A 14,014-nucleotide genomic window follows, 5' to 3' on the forward strand; every position below is an offset into this window, starting at 1 on the left:
CCCCGGCGCGGGCCGCGGCGCCAGCTCGCCCCGGAAAGCCGCACCGCGAGCCGCCGGGCAACTTTCCCAAACCCGCTCCTGCCTCAGTTTCCCTGACGCAAGACGAGGCCGCACGGACGGCCCCAGCTCCCGGGAGGGGCCCGAGTGGCGTTTCGGACCCCGCGGCGTCGCGCACTGACCTGCAGGTGACCTGTTTGGTGCTCATGGTGGTGGCGCTGGAGGGCCGTCGCCGTCGCCGCCGCCGCCTCTCGCCGCCGCCACGGCCTCGGCCCCGCACATCGCGCGCAGCCGCGTCACGCAGGCGCACACCGCCCCTCCCGTGTTGCAGCTTTGTAGTGCCGGTGGGAAACCTCGCTGCCGTCACAATTGGTTCCGCCCAGAGGAGAGGCCGGGCGGGCCGCGTGTGCCGGTACTCCCTGTCCGGCTTCTCCAAGCCTCCGCGGAGGGTCCTGCCCGCACTATCCCCATGTTCAAAAAACAGTAAAATTAAAAATTGAGCTAGAACAGGCCGTAGAAAGTGCACAAGATGTATATATGAGCTTTTACATATGGTCCCTTATGCCTCCTCCCAGGCCATGCTGGGCTTATTCTCACTGGTATCACATTAATTTAGTCTGCATGTTCTTGATCTTCGTATAAATGAAATAATTCACTAACATACCTGTGAGCGCTATCCCTTTTCTATATAAATGCATGTTGTTCTTTTACTTAGCTGTACAAACATGGAGTCTTCCAGTAATCAAGATATGGAATCCCGTTTTGTAAATTTTCTCAGAAAATTATATTGTGTATAGGAAAATATGTCGTTTTCAGGGTATAGGTCTTTAACGACTTTTATTAGATATATTACTAGATATCTAGTGGAAGTTTTAAAAAATGCTATTTAAAATGCTTTATGAATTTATTAATTGTTGCTTGCTCCATGCTAAATTCATGGATTAATTCTAATGACTTGTTTGTAGATTGTTGGACATTCTACACACACAATTGTACCATCAACAAATAAAGATACTTTTACTTCATTTTTCATCTTTACATCCTTTTTACTGCCTTTTTGTAAAGTCTGGTCTCTTCACTACATAATTAATAATAGTGGGCATTATGTCTTGTTCCTGAATTAGGGGAAAGTATTTAATATTTTTCCACGAATTAATTTTCAGCCACGGGGTTTTAAATTTTATTCATTAACGAATGATGGAAGTTTCTTTCCCTTTCTAAGTTTTCTTACGAGTTTTTTTAAAAATCATGGATATGTCTTGATTTTGATCAAATCTTTTTCTCCCATCTACTGAGAAGACCATTATTATTTTTATTCAGTTAGTGTGTTGAATTAGATTGATTTTTTTAAACATCAAATCAACTTTGAATGACCAATATGACCCCCTTGGCCTGAAATATTATTCTTTCTACCAATTAGAATTACCAATTATTCATTATGTTTGTGATTTTTGCACCCTTACGAATCATAAATTAAGAGTTATTACAAGGAAAGTGAGGGTAGGGGTGACTTTTGGAGGAAGAAGGAGGTTCTGATAGAATGGGATCCTGAAGGGGGTTCTGAGATGGCTGAAGAAAGTCTTGACTGGAGGGTTAGTTTCCAGGGGTTGACATTGAAATGATTCCTCAAAAGGCCACAATTACCAATGCTTCCTTATTCTTTGTAGCAAATGGGGAGAGGAGGGGACACCCCCAGATTCATTATGCTATGCATTGGGCTTGTTTAGTCTTCTGTTTGTGTTTTTACAATAAGATTAAAAAAAATAGAACAAGGTAAAAAAGATTGAAGATGCCCATATTTAAGATAAGACTGTTAGCGTATTGAAAAATACCCACTGAGGCAGAATGTCTCAGGCCTTTCCATAAGATTTACGATAACTCTTGGGATCATGAAATGAATATATTTCCAGGGGACAGTAACTCAGGTCATTCAACCACATGATAGCCTTGTGACTTATCGTAATAATGAACAATCCCAGGTCCTTGTCACCTGAGCTGTGTCCCGTCTGCCTACACAGGAATGAGGGAGGTTTGGTTACAGTGACTTCTGTGAGGCGTTTTCATGCGGTAGCCCTGAATGTGCATCTTCTACCTTTCAGCAGACTGTCGTGATTTACATGCAGGTTAGGAAACATTACCAACTTGTGGAAGTTTCCAAGATGAGAGAAAACCAGAAATTTCATGACAGTATATAATGTAACAGAGGCTTAAAAAAAATAATAAAAAACATGAGAAGGTACTCAATACCTGAAGAAATCCTCACCAACCTGAGAAAATACTACCTGAGGGAATACACACTTACCTTACAATTACTTTCTCAGAGAGCAGAACATGGTAGGTGGGAAAATGTTATGGAGAAATTGGGGGGCATTTCCCTTTTTCACTTGCTCAAATTATTTTAAAATTAAAGATTTATATATATGTGTGTGTGTGTGTCTGTATACATACAGACACACACACACACATATATGTATCTTCTAATAATTTTACAAAAGTAAAGCTTGATGAATTTTGACAAATGGGCATCAGTGTCCAGTTAATGAATTAAGAACTTCTAAAATTAGTGTCCAGCTAATGGATAAGAACAGCACGAGACCCCAGAAACCCCTCATGTGCTGGGACCGTCAGTGACCCTGAAGGTTACCTGGGATAACCACTATCCTTATTTTTTAACTGCGTGGTTACTTTTAAAAGAACAACATTATCTATACAATTTAAAACATCAAAAGAACATTATCTATTCAATTTAAAACATCAAGAGGAAGGATTTTATTCATATGTTCAAAACCAAAACAATATAACCTGTTCTATATCATGGAATGAATATATTCTTAGCTGCCAGTAACTTGCGTCACTCAGTCATGATAGCTTGTGGTTTATATTAATAGTGAACAATCCAAGATCCTTGTCCCTAATTCCAAGAAGCTCACAGGCTAATGACTAATTAAATGACACAGCTCTGACAGAAACATGAACCGTGAGCCACCTGGGGAGATGCCGGGAAGGGAGAGAAAGGCTTCAGGAAAAGCAGGGATCGCAGGGTGAGAAGCACAGGTGTAGACGCTTGCAGATGGGTACGTGGGCACCAGGTGCACGAGCTCTTCAGGAAACCAGGTTATGGGGCAGCCTGGTTAACCGTTAACCCGGCCTGGTTTGGCTCCTGAAGGGCCGGTTAGGGTGACCTCACTGATGATCAGGTTACCTGGGCGGTGTTCATTCGCCGCTGTGTAATGAGGAAAAGGAAGGCTCTGGAAACAGCCGGGTTGCCGTGGGGGAAGCCATGCAGCTCACAGAGGCCGGAAAGCCTTTGATCAAGTTCAGCCACTGTAAGAAATCCATCTACTGCTTCAGCATGCCCAGCCGCTGCCCCCTCTGCCACCAGGACCTGGGCTCGTGGAGGCTGGCAGAGGCACCTGTCAGCATCTCCAGCCCGTTCACCAACGGACACCAAGAAAAATGTTCCTTTCTTCTCAGACCCACGCACGGGACGTTTCTTAGGTACAGTGCTTTCTGGGTGTTGGATTGAATTGTCTCGATCTTTCCGTGTCTCACTCACTAAAACCTTTCTTTTTCTGATGCACTGTGTGGTGTGAGGTTTGGTGGGAAGCAGTGAGTTCTAAGGCAGAGCTTTGCGTTTTAAAATGGATGGTGCGTGGGCTTTCCTGGCATGATGCACATGTCACTATCTGAAGAATGTGTGAGGGTCAAACCTGCTGCTACGATTTTAAGAAAATCAATAGCCTGGAGATTTTTTTCATCTATAGATTTTTGTGCTAAGAGCTAAATTGGGACAGTGACCCAGCAGCAGAGCTTGTCGAAATGACACCTTTACCGTGAGTTAGCTTGTCATTTCCATGGAAACAGGTACCAGTTGGGGCCCGCCGAAGGGTCCCTGATAGTGGTTTTTTTTTTTTTTTTTGCATGGAGGTGAAGGACACTGAAGACTAGAGCTGCTTCATGCAGCTGCAGATGCCACCTGACTCTGACGAAGACTCAGCAATCACGAGAAAGGTGGTGTCTGGTTAGTGTCCCAGTGGAGTTTACGGTGGGTCCTGGGGTGTCAGGCTTGCGATGGCCACGGGGGTGAGTTGGCCCACAGCCCTCAGGCCTCGCCATCCACTCTCCCACTCTCACTGCCTCAGGGGACCGGCCCCAGCTAGGGAGGGTGGAGCCCACTGGCTGCTTCCGGTCACCAACTCAGTGACCCAAAGTGCGTAAAGGTGTGCTGGCCAGACCATTAGTGCTAAAAAGCTGCACCCATGCCTCTGTCTCAGGAAGGATGGGGTGCAGAGATTTCGCCACAGGTTGGGCCACGCTGCCCCCATTCCCGACGCTGGTTCCTGCCAGCTCTGAGGCTCAGGCCCCTCCTGTGTAAAAGGAGAATCTTCTCTCCCACCTTGCAGGGGCTGAGGCTCAGAGACCCGGCGCCAGACCCCAGTGGTACCAGCACGCTCCTAGCCAGCCTTTCTGTTTACTTTGGACTTGACCCACAGCCTGGCAGGACCTCCATTTCCACATCAGTCAGAATCATGAAGCCCAAACTGTTTTGCGAGAGCCCCTTGTCCCTGCTGATGCAGAGCCATTGACTGGCTGGGTTCTGGAAACTTCTGAAAAACGTGGTTAAGATTCAGAATTGATTAGCCCCACCGTTGGTTCACGCAACAAATCCTTAGTGAGAAACTCATAGGAAACACTAGTGACGTCACTGGGAGCCCGCTCTGCCCACATGGAACGAGGTTTGACACGCTGAGCTTTCGGGTGCCCCTAATGAGCACGGGCCTCCTGTGGCCTCCTGTGGCACAGCAGGAGGGTGAGGTGGTCATGAGACAGGCCATGGGCTTTGCTTCCTCCTCTGCCCTAAGCTGCCCTGGGCAGGATCTGCAGGGCTCCTGCATCCTTCTAACACTGACTTTCTCTCACTTTCCTTCCCACTCATCCAATGTCCGACCCCTCAAGTAAGCTAATTCCACCGACTCCGTAAGAGAGAACCAGCAGTGACCGCAGGACTGCTGAGGCTCCGATCTAACCGGGCCGGGGTCCCATGGCTGCCACACGAGGCTGTGTGATTGCAGGCTGCACTGCACACCAGCCACGATGGTGGCGGCCACGGCAGTGGCGGCCACAGAAACCCAGGCTGCTCGTTAAAGGTATCCTGTTTATTTTTCTGAAATATCTGTAACCTCCTATGTGTTCTTCCCCTCGACAGGACCTGTCTAACACTTAAAGATCTGTTAAATGGAAAGTTACTTTTCTTTGGAAGTAACCAAACTCTGCAGATTCCTACCCAGCATTAGGAAGGACACGAAGTGTAGAGTGAGCGCAGGGGCCTTTGGGAACCTCGGCTGGGTGATGCCCCTCACTGCCATCATTTCTTCCAGCTTCATTCTTAACCTCGGAACCCTGAGGCTCTCAAAATACCCACGGGGGCTGCACCAGGAGGGCTGGAGGTGGCCCTGGTCTAGGCAAACAAGCATGTTAGGGGCTTCTGGAAGCCCAGGGCGCTGCTTTAACGAGGAGCCTGCTGTCCAGTGCAGCTGCGCCCCTTCATTGAATGCCCAGCCGCTTGCTCGGAGGCTTACGAAATGCCCCTTTTGCGATGGGGAAACAGATCACGGGAGAAAGTGACGTGCCCGAAGTCGCAGGGCCCGAGAGTTGGCTTGGGCTTGCTGGCGGGGGCTCAAGCGTGTGGGGAGTGGGCTTGTCAGGTGACCCACGAGCTCCTCAGGGTGGTTTCAGCCAGTGTGGGTGTGGCCACAGGCCACAGCCCCAAACGGGCTACTCCGTTTAGAAGGCAGGAGCTGCATTCAGAAGCCCGTGGGCTCGTGTCCTTTACGAGGTGGCTCTCCACCCTCTTCTGGGGGCCCCTCTGCCCTGGAGCCTGATGTTACCCCGACTTTTTGCTCTGGTGGGGCCGGCGCCTAGTGCCTTCAGGACCTTTAGTGTTGGGGGTCAAATGAATCCAAGTGAGGGGGTGGAGGAGCTTTTTCTACCTCTCACGTGCCCTTGACTGTACTCGCCGGCAGATGGGGCAGCAGCCGAGTGCAGGCCTGGGGCTCCCTCCTCAGGAGGGCCGACTCCCCCTGCCAGGGTCAGGAACACCTCTGTTTCCTTTCAGGGAGTATGACGGCAGGGCGGACCTCCACGTGGGGATAGCCAGCACAGCGGGTGAGTGCTGGCCAGGCCTGGGCGCCAGCGGGCAGTGGAGGCTCCTTCAGCCCAGGGCTTCGCAGGCCTGTGAGCTCTGTGGGCTTTTAAGACAAGACGCAGCCGCTGCAGAGGGGGAGCTGCCCACGACCTCTGGGCCAGAGTCCAGCCCTCTGTCCCCTGCCGGACACGCCGCCCACCACTGTGGGGTCTTCACACGGCAGGACACAGCCTGGGGGGAGGAGGCTGCAGCCACAGGCCCACACGTAAAATTCATGGCAGTGAGCAGAAACGGGCTGGGCTGGAGCTCTGAGTGATGGACCCTCCTGCGTGGCGGTTATGGCTGCCTTAAGGAAACGAGGCAGGCCCCTTTGTAGATACAGATTTCAGTGCGGATACTTGGGAACAATTATCTGGGCACCTGTTACAGCCACTTCTGGGGGTGACTGCGCCAAGCTTTGCTGAGGCAGGGTCACCATCGTCCCTCCCTGTGCCAGGCAAGACCCACGTAAACCCCTCAGGCGGCTGGTTGCTTCCTGAACTTGACCTTGGAGGAAGGACATTCTAGAACGTGGGCGGGCCCCCTGCTCTCGGCTGGGTTTCTGCTACGGAACGAGTGGGTGGCTGCGGTGAGCCCCTCCTCGCTGACGTGCACCCCGGGGCTCCTGCCCCGCTCTGCTTCTGCTGCAGGAGTTGTGTACAGTTACACGGCGCTCGGCGTGCAGCGGGACGAGGCAGGCTGGGAGCAGAGCGTCAGTGTCCCGCTGCTGCCGCCCGGCATGTTCGGGCTGATGGACCAGTGGGACAAGTACCTGGAAGACTTCTCGGGCACCGGGGCCTGGCTGCCGCACAGGTAGGGGCTCCCTGCCCTTACCCGCCCGGCAGGAGTGACGCACAGGTAGGGGCTCCCTGCCCTTACCCGCCCGGCAGGAGTGACGCGGCTTGCTCCTCCCGCTGACCTGTGCTGGGATGCGCGCCTGTACTGCGAGAAAAGTTAAGCTGGGGTGGAGCCAACTACCCTGGGTCCTCTGGAGAGGAACCGACTTACGCCACAGAGGCTCAGTGTTCCAAGAGCGGAAAGGCTCAGAGTTCAGTCGCCTCGCTGTTTGCCAGGGAGCATCACACACCTGACATTCAGTAACGTGTGCCGCATACGCCTTACTCCCTGAAAAACTAAGTAAAAACATGATTTCCCAATGCAAATATACTTAGCCCTCCTCCCTTTTCATAGTTGTAGCCACCTGGCGATCCATTTCTCAATTCCTTGTTCCCTCGTCCCTTTAGAAGACCTCGCACTTGTAGATGTGAAGCTTCGATGCGTCCCTGCAAACAGCATCAGACGGAGACATGGAATTCCATCTGCAGAATCTACATTCTCAGTGGGATTAATTCCCCCTAACTGGGGTTTAGTTTACGTGAATTTAAGTCACCCCTCTGACACGGGCGAGTCCGTGCCAACCTGGACTCGGGCAGTGTGGCAGAGCCCGCGGGCCCCGCCGGCCTCTGCCCACCCGCAGGGGACGGGCACCCTCAGGCAGCTTTGCAGCCTGCTCCCGAGCTGAGCCTGCTCCTCTTGCTCCTGGTTTTGTCAGGTATGAAGAAGACCAGCACAACTGCTACAGTTACACCCTCACCTTCATGAACTGCATCCTCGCCATGGAGGGCTGGGGGCAGCTGGACAAGAGCGAGTTCACGGAGAAATATGTGGTCCCCAGGACGAGGCAGGCGTCGAGGTACATCACGCTGTACCGGGCGGTGGAGGAGCGGGGCTTCTGTGTGACCCCCGGCCCGGACCCAGAGGCAGCCGGCCCTGAAGGCAGCGCTCCGTGCTGAGGGTGGTGACGGCGGCAGGGCTGGGGGCACCGTCCCCTTCCCCTGAGTGCTTGCTTAGTGTAAGAATTCATGAAGTCAGTAAAAGTTGCCGAGTCTTCAAAATTGCCTGTGCTCCAACTCAGTTCTTTCACGTGGTTCAGCTTTTAAACTGGGACACACTGGGCATCTCCTGGGTGGCACAACGGGTTAAAGAGCAGCACTACGGGCCCTCCCTGGTGGCGCATCATGAAGCTCTCCGAAGCTACTGCAGCATGAGTTCGATCCCCGGCCAGGGAGTGGCCCACAGGTCGCGGCAGACCTCTCCTGACCGGCCCGCTGCTCCCCTCAGCAGTGTATTTCTGTTGATCTGCCTGTTCTGCTCCCCGCTCTGTCTCTGGTGATGCCTCTCACCCTTCACACCTTTAGCCGGCACCTCAGTTCTGTATGCACAAATAAATAAATCTTAAAAAAAAAAAAAAAAAGCTGCACTATGAAGCTGTTGGCAGCCACTATGGCCTGAGTTCGATCCCCGGCCAAGGAGTGGCCCACAGGGCACAGCAGCCCTCTCCTGTCTCCCCAGTGCTCCCCTCAGCAGAGGATTTCAGTCCATCCGTCTGTCCTGCTCCCCACTCTGTCTCTGGTGAATCGTCTCACCCCCCACACCTCTGGCCTTGTGTGCACCAGCTCCTGTATGCATAAATAAATAAATCTTAAAAAATAACCAACAAGAGGAATTAGAGTAGTGGCTTCCTGGTGGCTAAATAACTATTCTATGAGCTGACATTATTCTGTGTCTCAGTATATTTTGAAGCTTAGTTTCTTTTCGGCACATAGAGCAGTTATACTTTGGAAACCACTTACTATTTTGAAAATCAATGACTAAAGCAGTACTATCCATGAAAAAAAAAATAGTAACAGGACTTGCCATCTACCGTGTGGGCAGAGCACACAGCGCAATGAAACTTCCTATACACGGCGGAGAGCGAACAGGTTCTCCCTCTGGAGTGTGGGGACTCACGGCCGGGAGAGGCGGATGTGACTCGTGAGTTCGTTGCTTCACCTCGGTGTTTTTGTTTACAAAACACCCGGCATCCTTTGCAAAGTCAGAAACGGCGAACACAACAAGAAAAGGAACCATCCGGGACGGGCATCCTGAGCGGGCTCCTAGGGGTCTGTGCACAGACAGGATGGGACCCCCGAGTCGACGCGAGCGGGCCTGATGCCTGGCAGGGGAGCTGAGGGGCTGGGTTAACCTGGGCAAAGCGCCCCCTCCTGCCCTCAGTGCGGCATTCGGAAGGACGCAGGAGGAACTGTTGCTCTGGCACCCAGGAGGACGCGGGGGCTGGGACGAGCAGCTACAGGCTGTATGCTCTGCCAAGCCCAGAACACGCTGCCCAGGCCATCATCGAGCTGTCACCAGTGAGCAAACGCTTCTGAGCTCCTTTTTGGAAACTGCTTCCAGACTCGCTTTTGTTTTTGACCAAACGTGAGCCCCAACGCCGTCAGAGCCTAGTCACAACCTCAGTGCCAAATGATGTCTGACTTCCAGACGCCAAGCCAAGCCTGGTGCTCAGGGCCAAGGTGCTGGTGGCCACTAGCAAAGGTCACCAGACGTGTCCAAATTCAGGCAATTCTGAGAAGAACAAGGCGCGATGCCATCTGAAGCAGAGCTGTGTGTGCCCGTCCCTGAGGGCGTGGCCATATCCAGGGGGTGCTGAGGCTGGGGGACACCCCCGCCTCTGAAGGCTCCCACCTGGACCCGTCTCTGGTCTAGATCTCCGCGCGATGACCAGCAGCAGAGATGCCTCCGGGAGTCTCAGGCAGGACCCACACCGGGTCCTCCTCGGGCACACCCCGGGAGGCAGGGCCTACAGACGACAGGGGGGACAGAGGAAATGCCACACTGAGAGTCCAGGGTGGCGAGTCCAGGCTTCCAACCTGAGTCTGAGCGGGAGGCCGAGCTCTCAGTGCCTGGGTCGCCGGGCCGCGTGGGAGCGGGTCTGTGTTTCGCATCACTGGGGAAGGGGCATCAGGAAGGGGCCCTGCTTTCACGCAGTCGAGATGGGAAGGCAGTGAGCAACCCCCCACAAAATAGTTCAGATAAAATCAGGACCGCTGTTAGAAGGGCGTCTGCTCTCTCAGGCTGTACCCCCTTGACCTTCGAACTCTGCATTCGTGCCCATTTTAGGGGCAGCTCTCCTATGTGGAGCGACACTGGCAGAAGAGGGCCTCGTTTTGTTTTTTTTCCCACCTCAGCTGGCGGCCACCACTACCCTCCCCAACCTCAGCACCCGCAGCCGCACCTCCCACAGGCTGCCAGCAGGTGGCAGTGCCACCCAGGGCCGTGGCCTGATCACTGCCGCACTGGCTGCCACCCCCCACCCCCGCAGAGGTATGTGAGCGCTGGCATGGCCCCCCACCAAGCACCGACCACCTAAGCCAGTTGCTTTTTACTTAAAAACCTTAACAACCGAGGTGAGAGTCACATTATACAAACCGTTTACTTTAAAATGGACATTTCTGTAGCGTTTGGCGTATTCACGGCGTCATGAGACCACCACCTGTGGTTACTCCAAGCACGTTATCACCCCAAAAGGAGCTCCGTACCCCTGGCAGCTGCTCCTCTCTGGCCCTGGTCGTCACCCATCTGTGTTTCCCAATTTACCTCTTCGGGGAGAGGGCTGGAATCACACAGCGTGACAGAGATCCGGGTCATCATGTTTTTGAGGTCCATCTTGATGAAGCGTGTGGGCATGGCACCCCTTCTTGTGGCTGATTATACTCCAGTGTATGTGGCTGTCGATACCGTCAACTTCATTATACAAGGAAACCGAGGCTAGGACTGTCGATGAGTGGGTGAGCTGGACGCAAACCTGGGTCTGGTGCCCACCCCGGGAGGCTTGGGCACCCCGCCCTCCACCCAGCACCCCTCCGAGAGCCCATGGGCTGCTGAGATTACACAGCACAACCAGAGCCTTGCAGAGTCGTAGCAAACGTCAGCTGCTCTCATGAGATGTCGTGTGCTCTTCCCCCGCAGATTTTCGCTCTGTGACATGTCCACGGAAGCAAAGGGCAGTCCAGTCCTGTGCCACGCAGCCCAGCAGTGAGCCTCCTGGCCCAGCCAGGTCGCTGCGTTCACGTGCTTTCTGGAGGACAGTAAGCGGATTTCTAAGTGTTGAATCAGTGGCTGAAGTTCTGGGATGAGCCAAGACATATTACTGGGATGAGGGGCCTGCAACCCCAAACTCCGCTCTCCGCCCCTTCCAAGAACAGATAGGCCATGGACCACGGGCCATGAGCCACAGGCCACGAGCCACGGGCCACAAGAGGGGCCTGAGCAGGAGCTGCTCCAGGGAGGGCAGATTCAGGCCTGCTCACTGCACCCACATCAGGCCTGACAGCTTGTCCCTGGCGGGCTGGGTCTCTCATGTCCCCACCTCCTCCCTGGAGAGACAGGACACACCGGGCCTGGGGGTGAGGGCTGGGCAGGGGCAGGTGGCTGGGCGGGGAGAGGACCTCATGTTCTTCTGTCTTCTAAACGTGAACCGTCGGCAGGTTCTGTGAGCACCACACTATTCAGTGCTTTTAATCTAATGGCTGATGGCAATCAGAGGGCGTCTCGCGTCTCCCAGAACTTGCTTTACCATAGGAGGCTCAGAAAGTCCTGCTGGGGCCTTGGAAATCTGCTGTGGATGGTTAAAGTTCGTCCTGCTCACTCCTCTCTCGGGAAGAAACCCAGCGGCTCAGAATCACCTCCTGTAACCAATCCGAACAGAAAGACAGCCGAATCTCGACAGCAGAGCAAGCCGGCCGGAGCCCTCTCAGTGACACTGCCCACCGACTCACTTCCCTGGTACTGGAAACTTCTGGCGGGAACGGGGGCGCCAGGCCACCTCATATACACTGGGGCGCATGGGGACACCCTGGGCCTGAAGAGCCACGCTGGCCTCCCCTATTCCACTAGCGCTTCCCAGGAGCGGGTGCTGGCAGGGGCCTGTACTTCCAATCTGCACCAGCATTTTATTTCCTCACCTAGTGGGGAAAAGCAGGACAAACCTGGAGGGGTGGGAGGAGGGGACCCCCACCCCAGCGGGTCTGGATGGGCAGGCAGGCGAAGGAGGAGGGACAGCCCAGGGGAGGGAGCCAGAGCGCAGACCGGGAGAAGCCAGGCGCTGGGGGACGGATGCCAGGACACACTCAGGGCAATGCAGAATTAGGCCAGGCATCCCAGAGGGGCCGGGCAACAGTGACCATGCGTCTCTGGGAGTGACACCAGAGGGCCTGCCTGGCCAGGCCCAGGGCTGCTCGGCACTGCGAGTTACAGAAACCATGTGGCGCCGCAGAGGGGCTGGGGGAGAGCGAGTGAGGCTGCAGCCCCCGAGGCCAAGCGGGTACGTGCGTCCGGCGACTGAGGCAGATGTCGCCTTTTCTGTCCTTGGGTCCGCGAGTCCCGAGGCCAGCGTCCCGTGGACAGCACCTCTGGCCGGCAGGAATATGCCTCTGCGTGTACCCACCTGCACTCGGATGCGCGTCATACATTCTGGGGACTCCATGTCTTTGTCGGTCATGGCGGAGGGCTTGATCAAATAGCACAGCATAAGTTCCTACGGAGAAAGACAGTCCCCAAGTCCCACAAAGCAGCTGTGTGGCAGGAAGCACGGGCCGTGCCCACTGCTCCCGCCGGGCTGCGCCTCCCGGGCCGTCGCTGGCCCCCGGCTAGGCGAAGGGCTGGCTGCTGAGGGCAGAGGCAGCCACCTGGCACCAGCACAGCCCTCACCACACCGGGTTGGTCCTGGAGCCCCGTGAAACAGGCATCGGCACCAACAGCGCCGGTCCCCATTTCCACAGGGCAGAGCTACCGTTTCCGGGCGAAAGTCAAAGCCACGTAGCTGCCGCCCAGGCCACTGCCCTCTGGCCCTGCTGGCCCTCCTGGCCTCAGCAGCAGCGGAACGGGGTAGGGTGGGCCCAGTCTCTCTTAGGGCAGAAAAGTACAGAGCGACAGAGACCCCTACGCTCCTGTCCTCACCCTGGTGTAAAGTGGAATTTCCCTCCCATCTTGGTAAGTGCCAGGAAGTTCTGGGTGAGCCCCAGAGCTGCATGTGAACAGCAGGGTCCCGGGCTGGTCCCTCAGCGCCCCGACACCCCCGCAGGACGAGGACAGGAACAGGCTGAGACGCCGCGGGAAGCGCTGAGTGGTGGCTGAGAGCGCCCTTCCTCCTCGTGAGGAGGCGTGCTAATCAGAAAGGAACGTGTCCACGTTCTGACTCTGTGGTCGGGCGTGAGCTCTGAGCGTGATGCCCACAGGGCCCGGGGGGAGGGGGGAGCCCCCCACATCCGCCGCAGTCGCCACAGGCAACTCGGCAGCGTCGTCCCTGAAGTCCAGCAGCCGGTGGTGGTGGGAAGACAGCTTGTAGCACCCTCTCAGAGCTCCACTGGCAAGAGCACTCAAGTTCCCATGAGTGACTTTCTGTTTCTACCACATGATAAAAACAATCCAACCACGGGAGGGACACGCGGGCTCGGCTGCTCCCTCGTTACCTTGGAGACGTTAACCGAGACTCTGCTCAGAGCAGCCAGCGACTTCCAGCTGAAAGGTCGGCGCAGGGAGCCTTCGAAGCGCTCGTCGACCATCTCGATAATGACGGAGTAACTGCAAAGGCAGGAAGGGAGCTCAGGCCTGAAGGCACAGCACCGACCTGTTGAGGAACGTGCCCAAGACGGCTGACACCTGGCCCTACATGCCCCAGTCAGAGCACGGAGGAAACGCGCACGGAGACGGTCACACCGGCCAAGCTCCAGGCCGACCCCCACACGTGCAGGGGCACACAGGCACTGACACGCTCCCCCAGCGTCTGCTCCCCAGGGCAGTGGCTATACACGCAGCGATCCGGATGCCACGGTGCAGACAGAAGCAAGGGCTGTCACTGGGACACCACCCAGAGCGGCTTTCAGCCACGGGGGTCCAGCGGCTGCCAGGGGGCGCCGGTGTGTGTCCCCCAGCCTCCAGGGGAACACGAGTAACTGCTTGCATGGGACCAAAAAGGAAAGTGGAGTCTAGAAG

General features: G+C 54.9%; 3 protein-coding genes across 3 annotated transcripts in view; 1 reads left to right on the top strand and 2 right to left on the bottom strand.

Annotated features, from left to right (window-relative positions):
- MKRN2 (makorin ring finger protein 2) overlaps positions 1 to 575 on the bottom strand; it is an 18,009-nt gene extending 17,434 nt beyond the window's left edge. The window contains exon 1 of the mRNA XM_004692366.2: positions 180 to 575. Within this exon, the coding sequence (XP_004692423.1) occupies positions 180 to 205 (26 nt within the window). The 5' untranslated portion in view covers positions 206 to 575. The remainder of the gene's footprint in view (positions 1 to 179) is intronic.
- Positions 576 to 2,816: 2,241 nt separating this feature from the next.
- MKRN2OS (MKRN2 opposite strand) lies at positions 2,817 to 8,179 on the top strand. Its single transcript, XM_004692223.2, has 4 exons — positions 2,817 to 3,495; positions 6,113 to 6,162; positions 6,832 to 6,994; positions 7,734 to 8,179. Exons 1-4 carry the CDS (start codon positions 3,278 to 3,280, stop codon positions 7,972 to 7,974), a joined length of 672 nt encoding a protein of 223 aa, XP_004692280.1. The 5' UTR covers positions 2,817 to 3,277; the 3' UTR covers positions 7,975 to 8,179.
- A 2,250-nt stretch (positions 8,180 to 10,429) lies between these two features.
- Positions 10,430 to 14,014, bottom strand: part of TSEN2 (TSEN2 tRNA splicing endonuclease subunit) — a 23,059-nt gene continuing 19,474 nt past the window's right edge. Inside the window, exons 9-11 of the mRNA XM_012732084.1 lie at positions 13,492 to 13,630; positions 12,468 to 12,557; positions 10,430 to 11,709 (exon numbers count right to left, since the gene is read on the bottom strand). Of these exons, the coding sequence (XP_012587538.1) occupies positions 11,650 to 11,709; positions 12,468 to 12,557; positions 13,492 to 13,630 (289 nt within the window). The 3' untranslated portion in view covers positions 10,430 to 11,649. The remainder of the gene's footprint in view (positions 11,710 to 12,467; positions 12,558 to 13,491; positions 13,631 to 14,014) is intronic.

This window comes from Condylura cristata, unplaced genomic scaffold (genome assembly GCF_000260355.1).
Source record: "Condylura cristata isolate star-nosed mole 26May11 unplaced genomic scaffold, ConCri1.0 scaffold00033, whole genome shotgun sequence".
Classification (NCBI taxonomy): domain Eukaryota; kingdom Metazoa; phylum Chordata; class Mammalia; order Eulipotyphla; family Talpidae; genus Condylura; species Condylura cristata.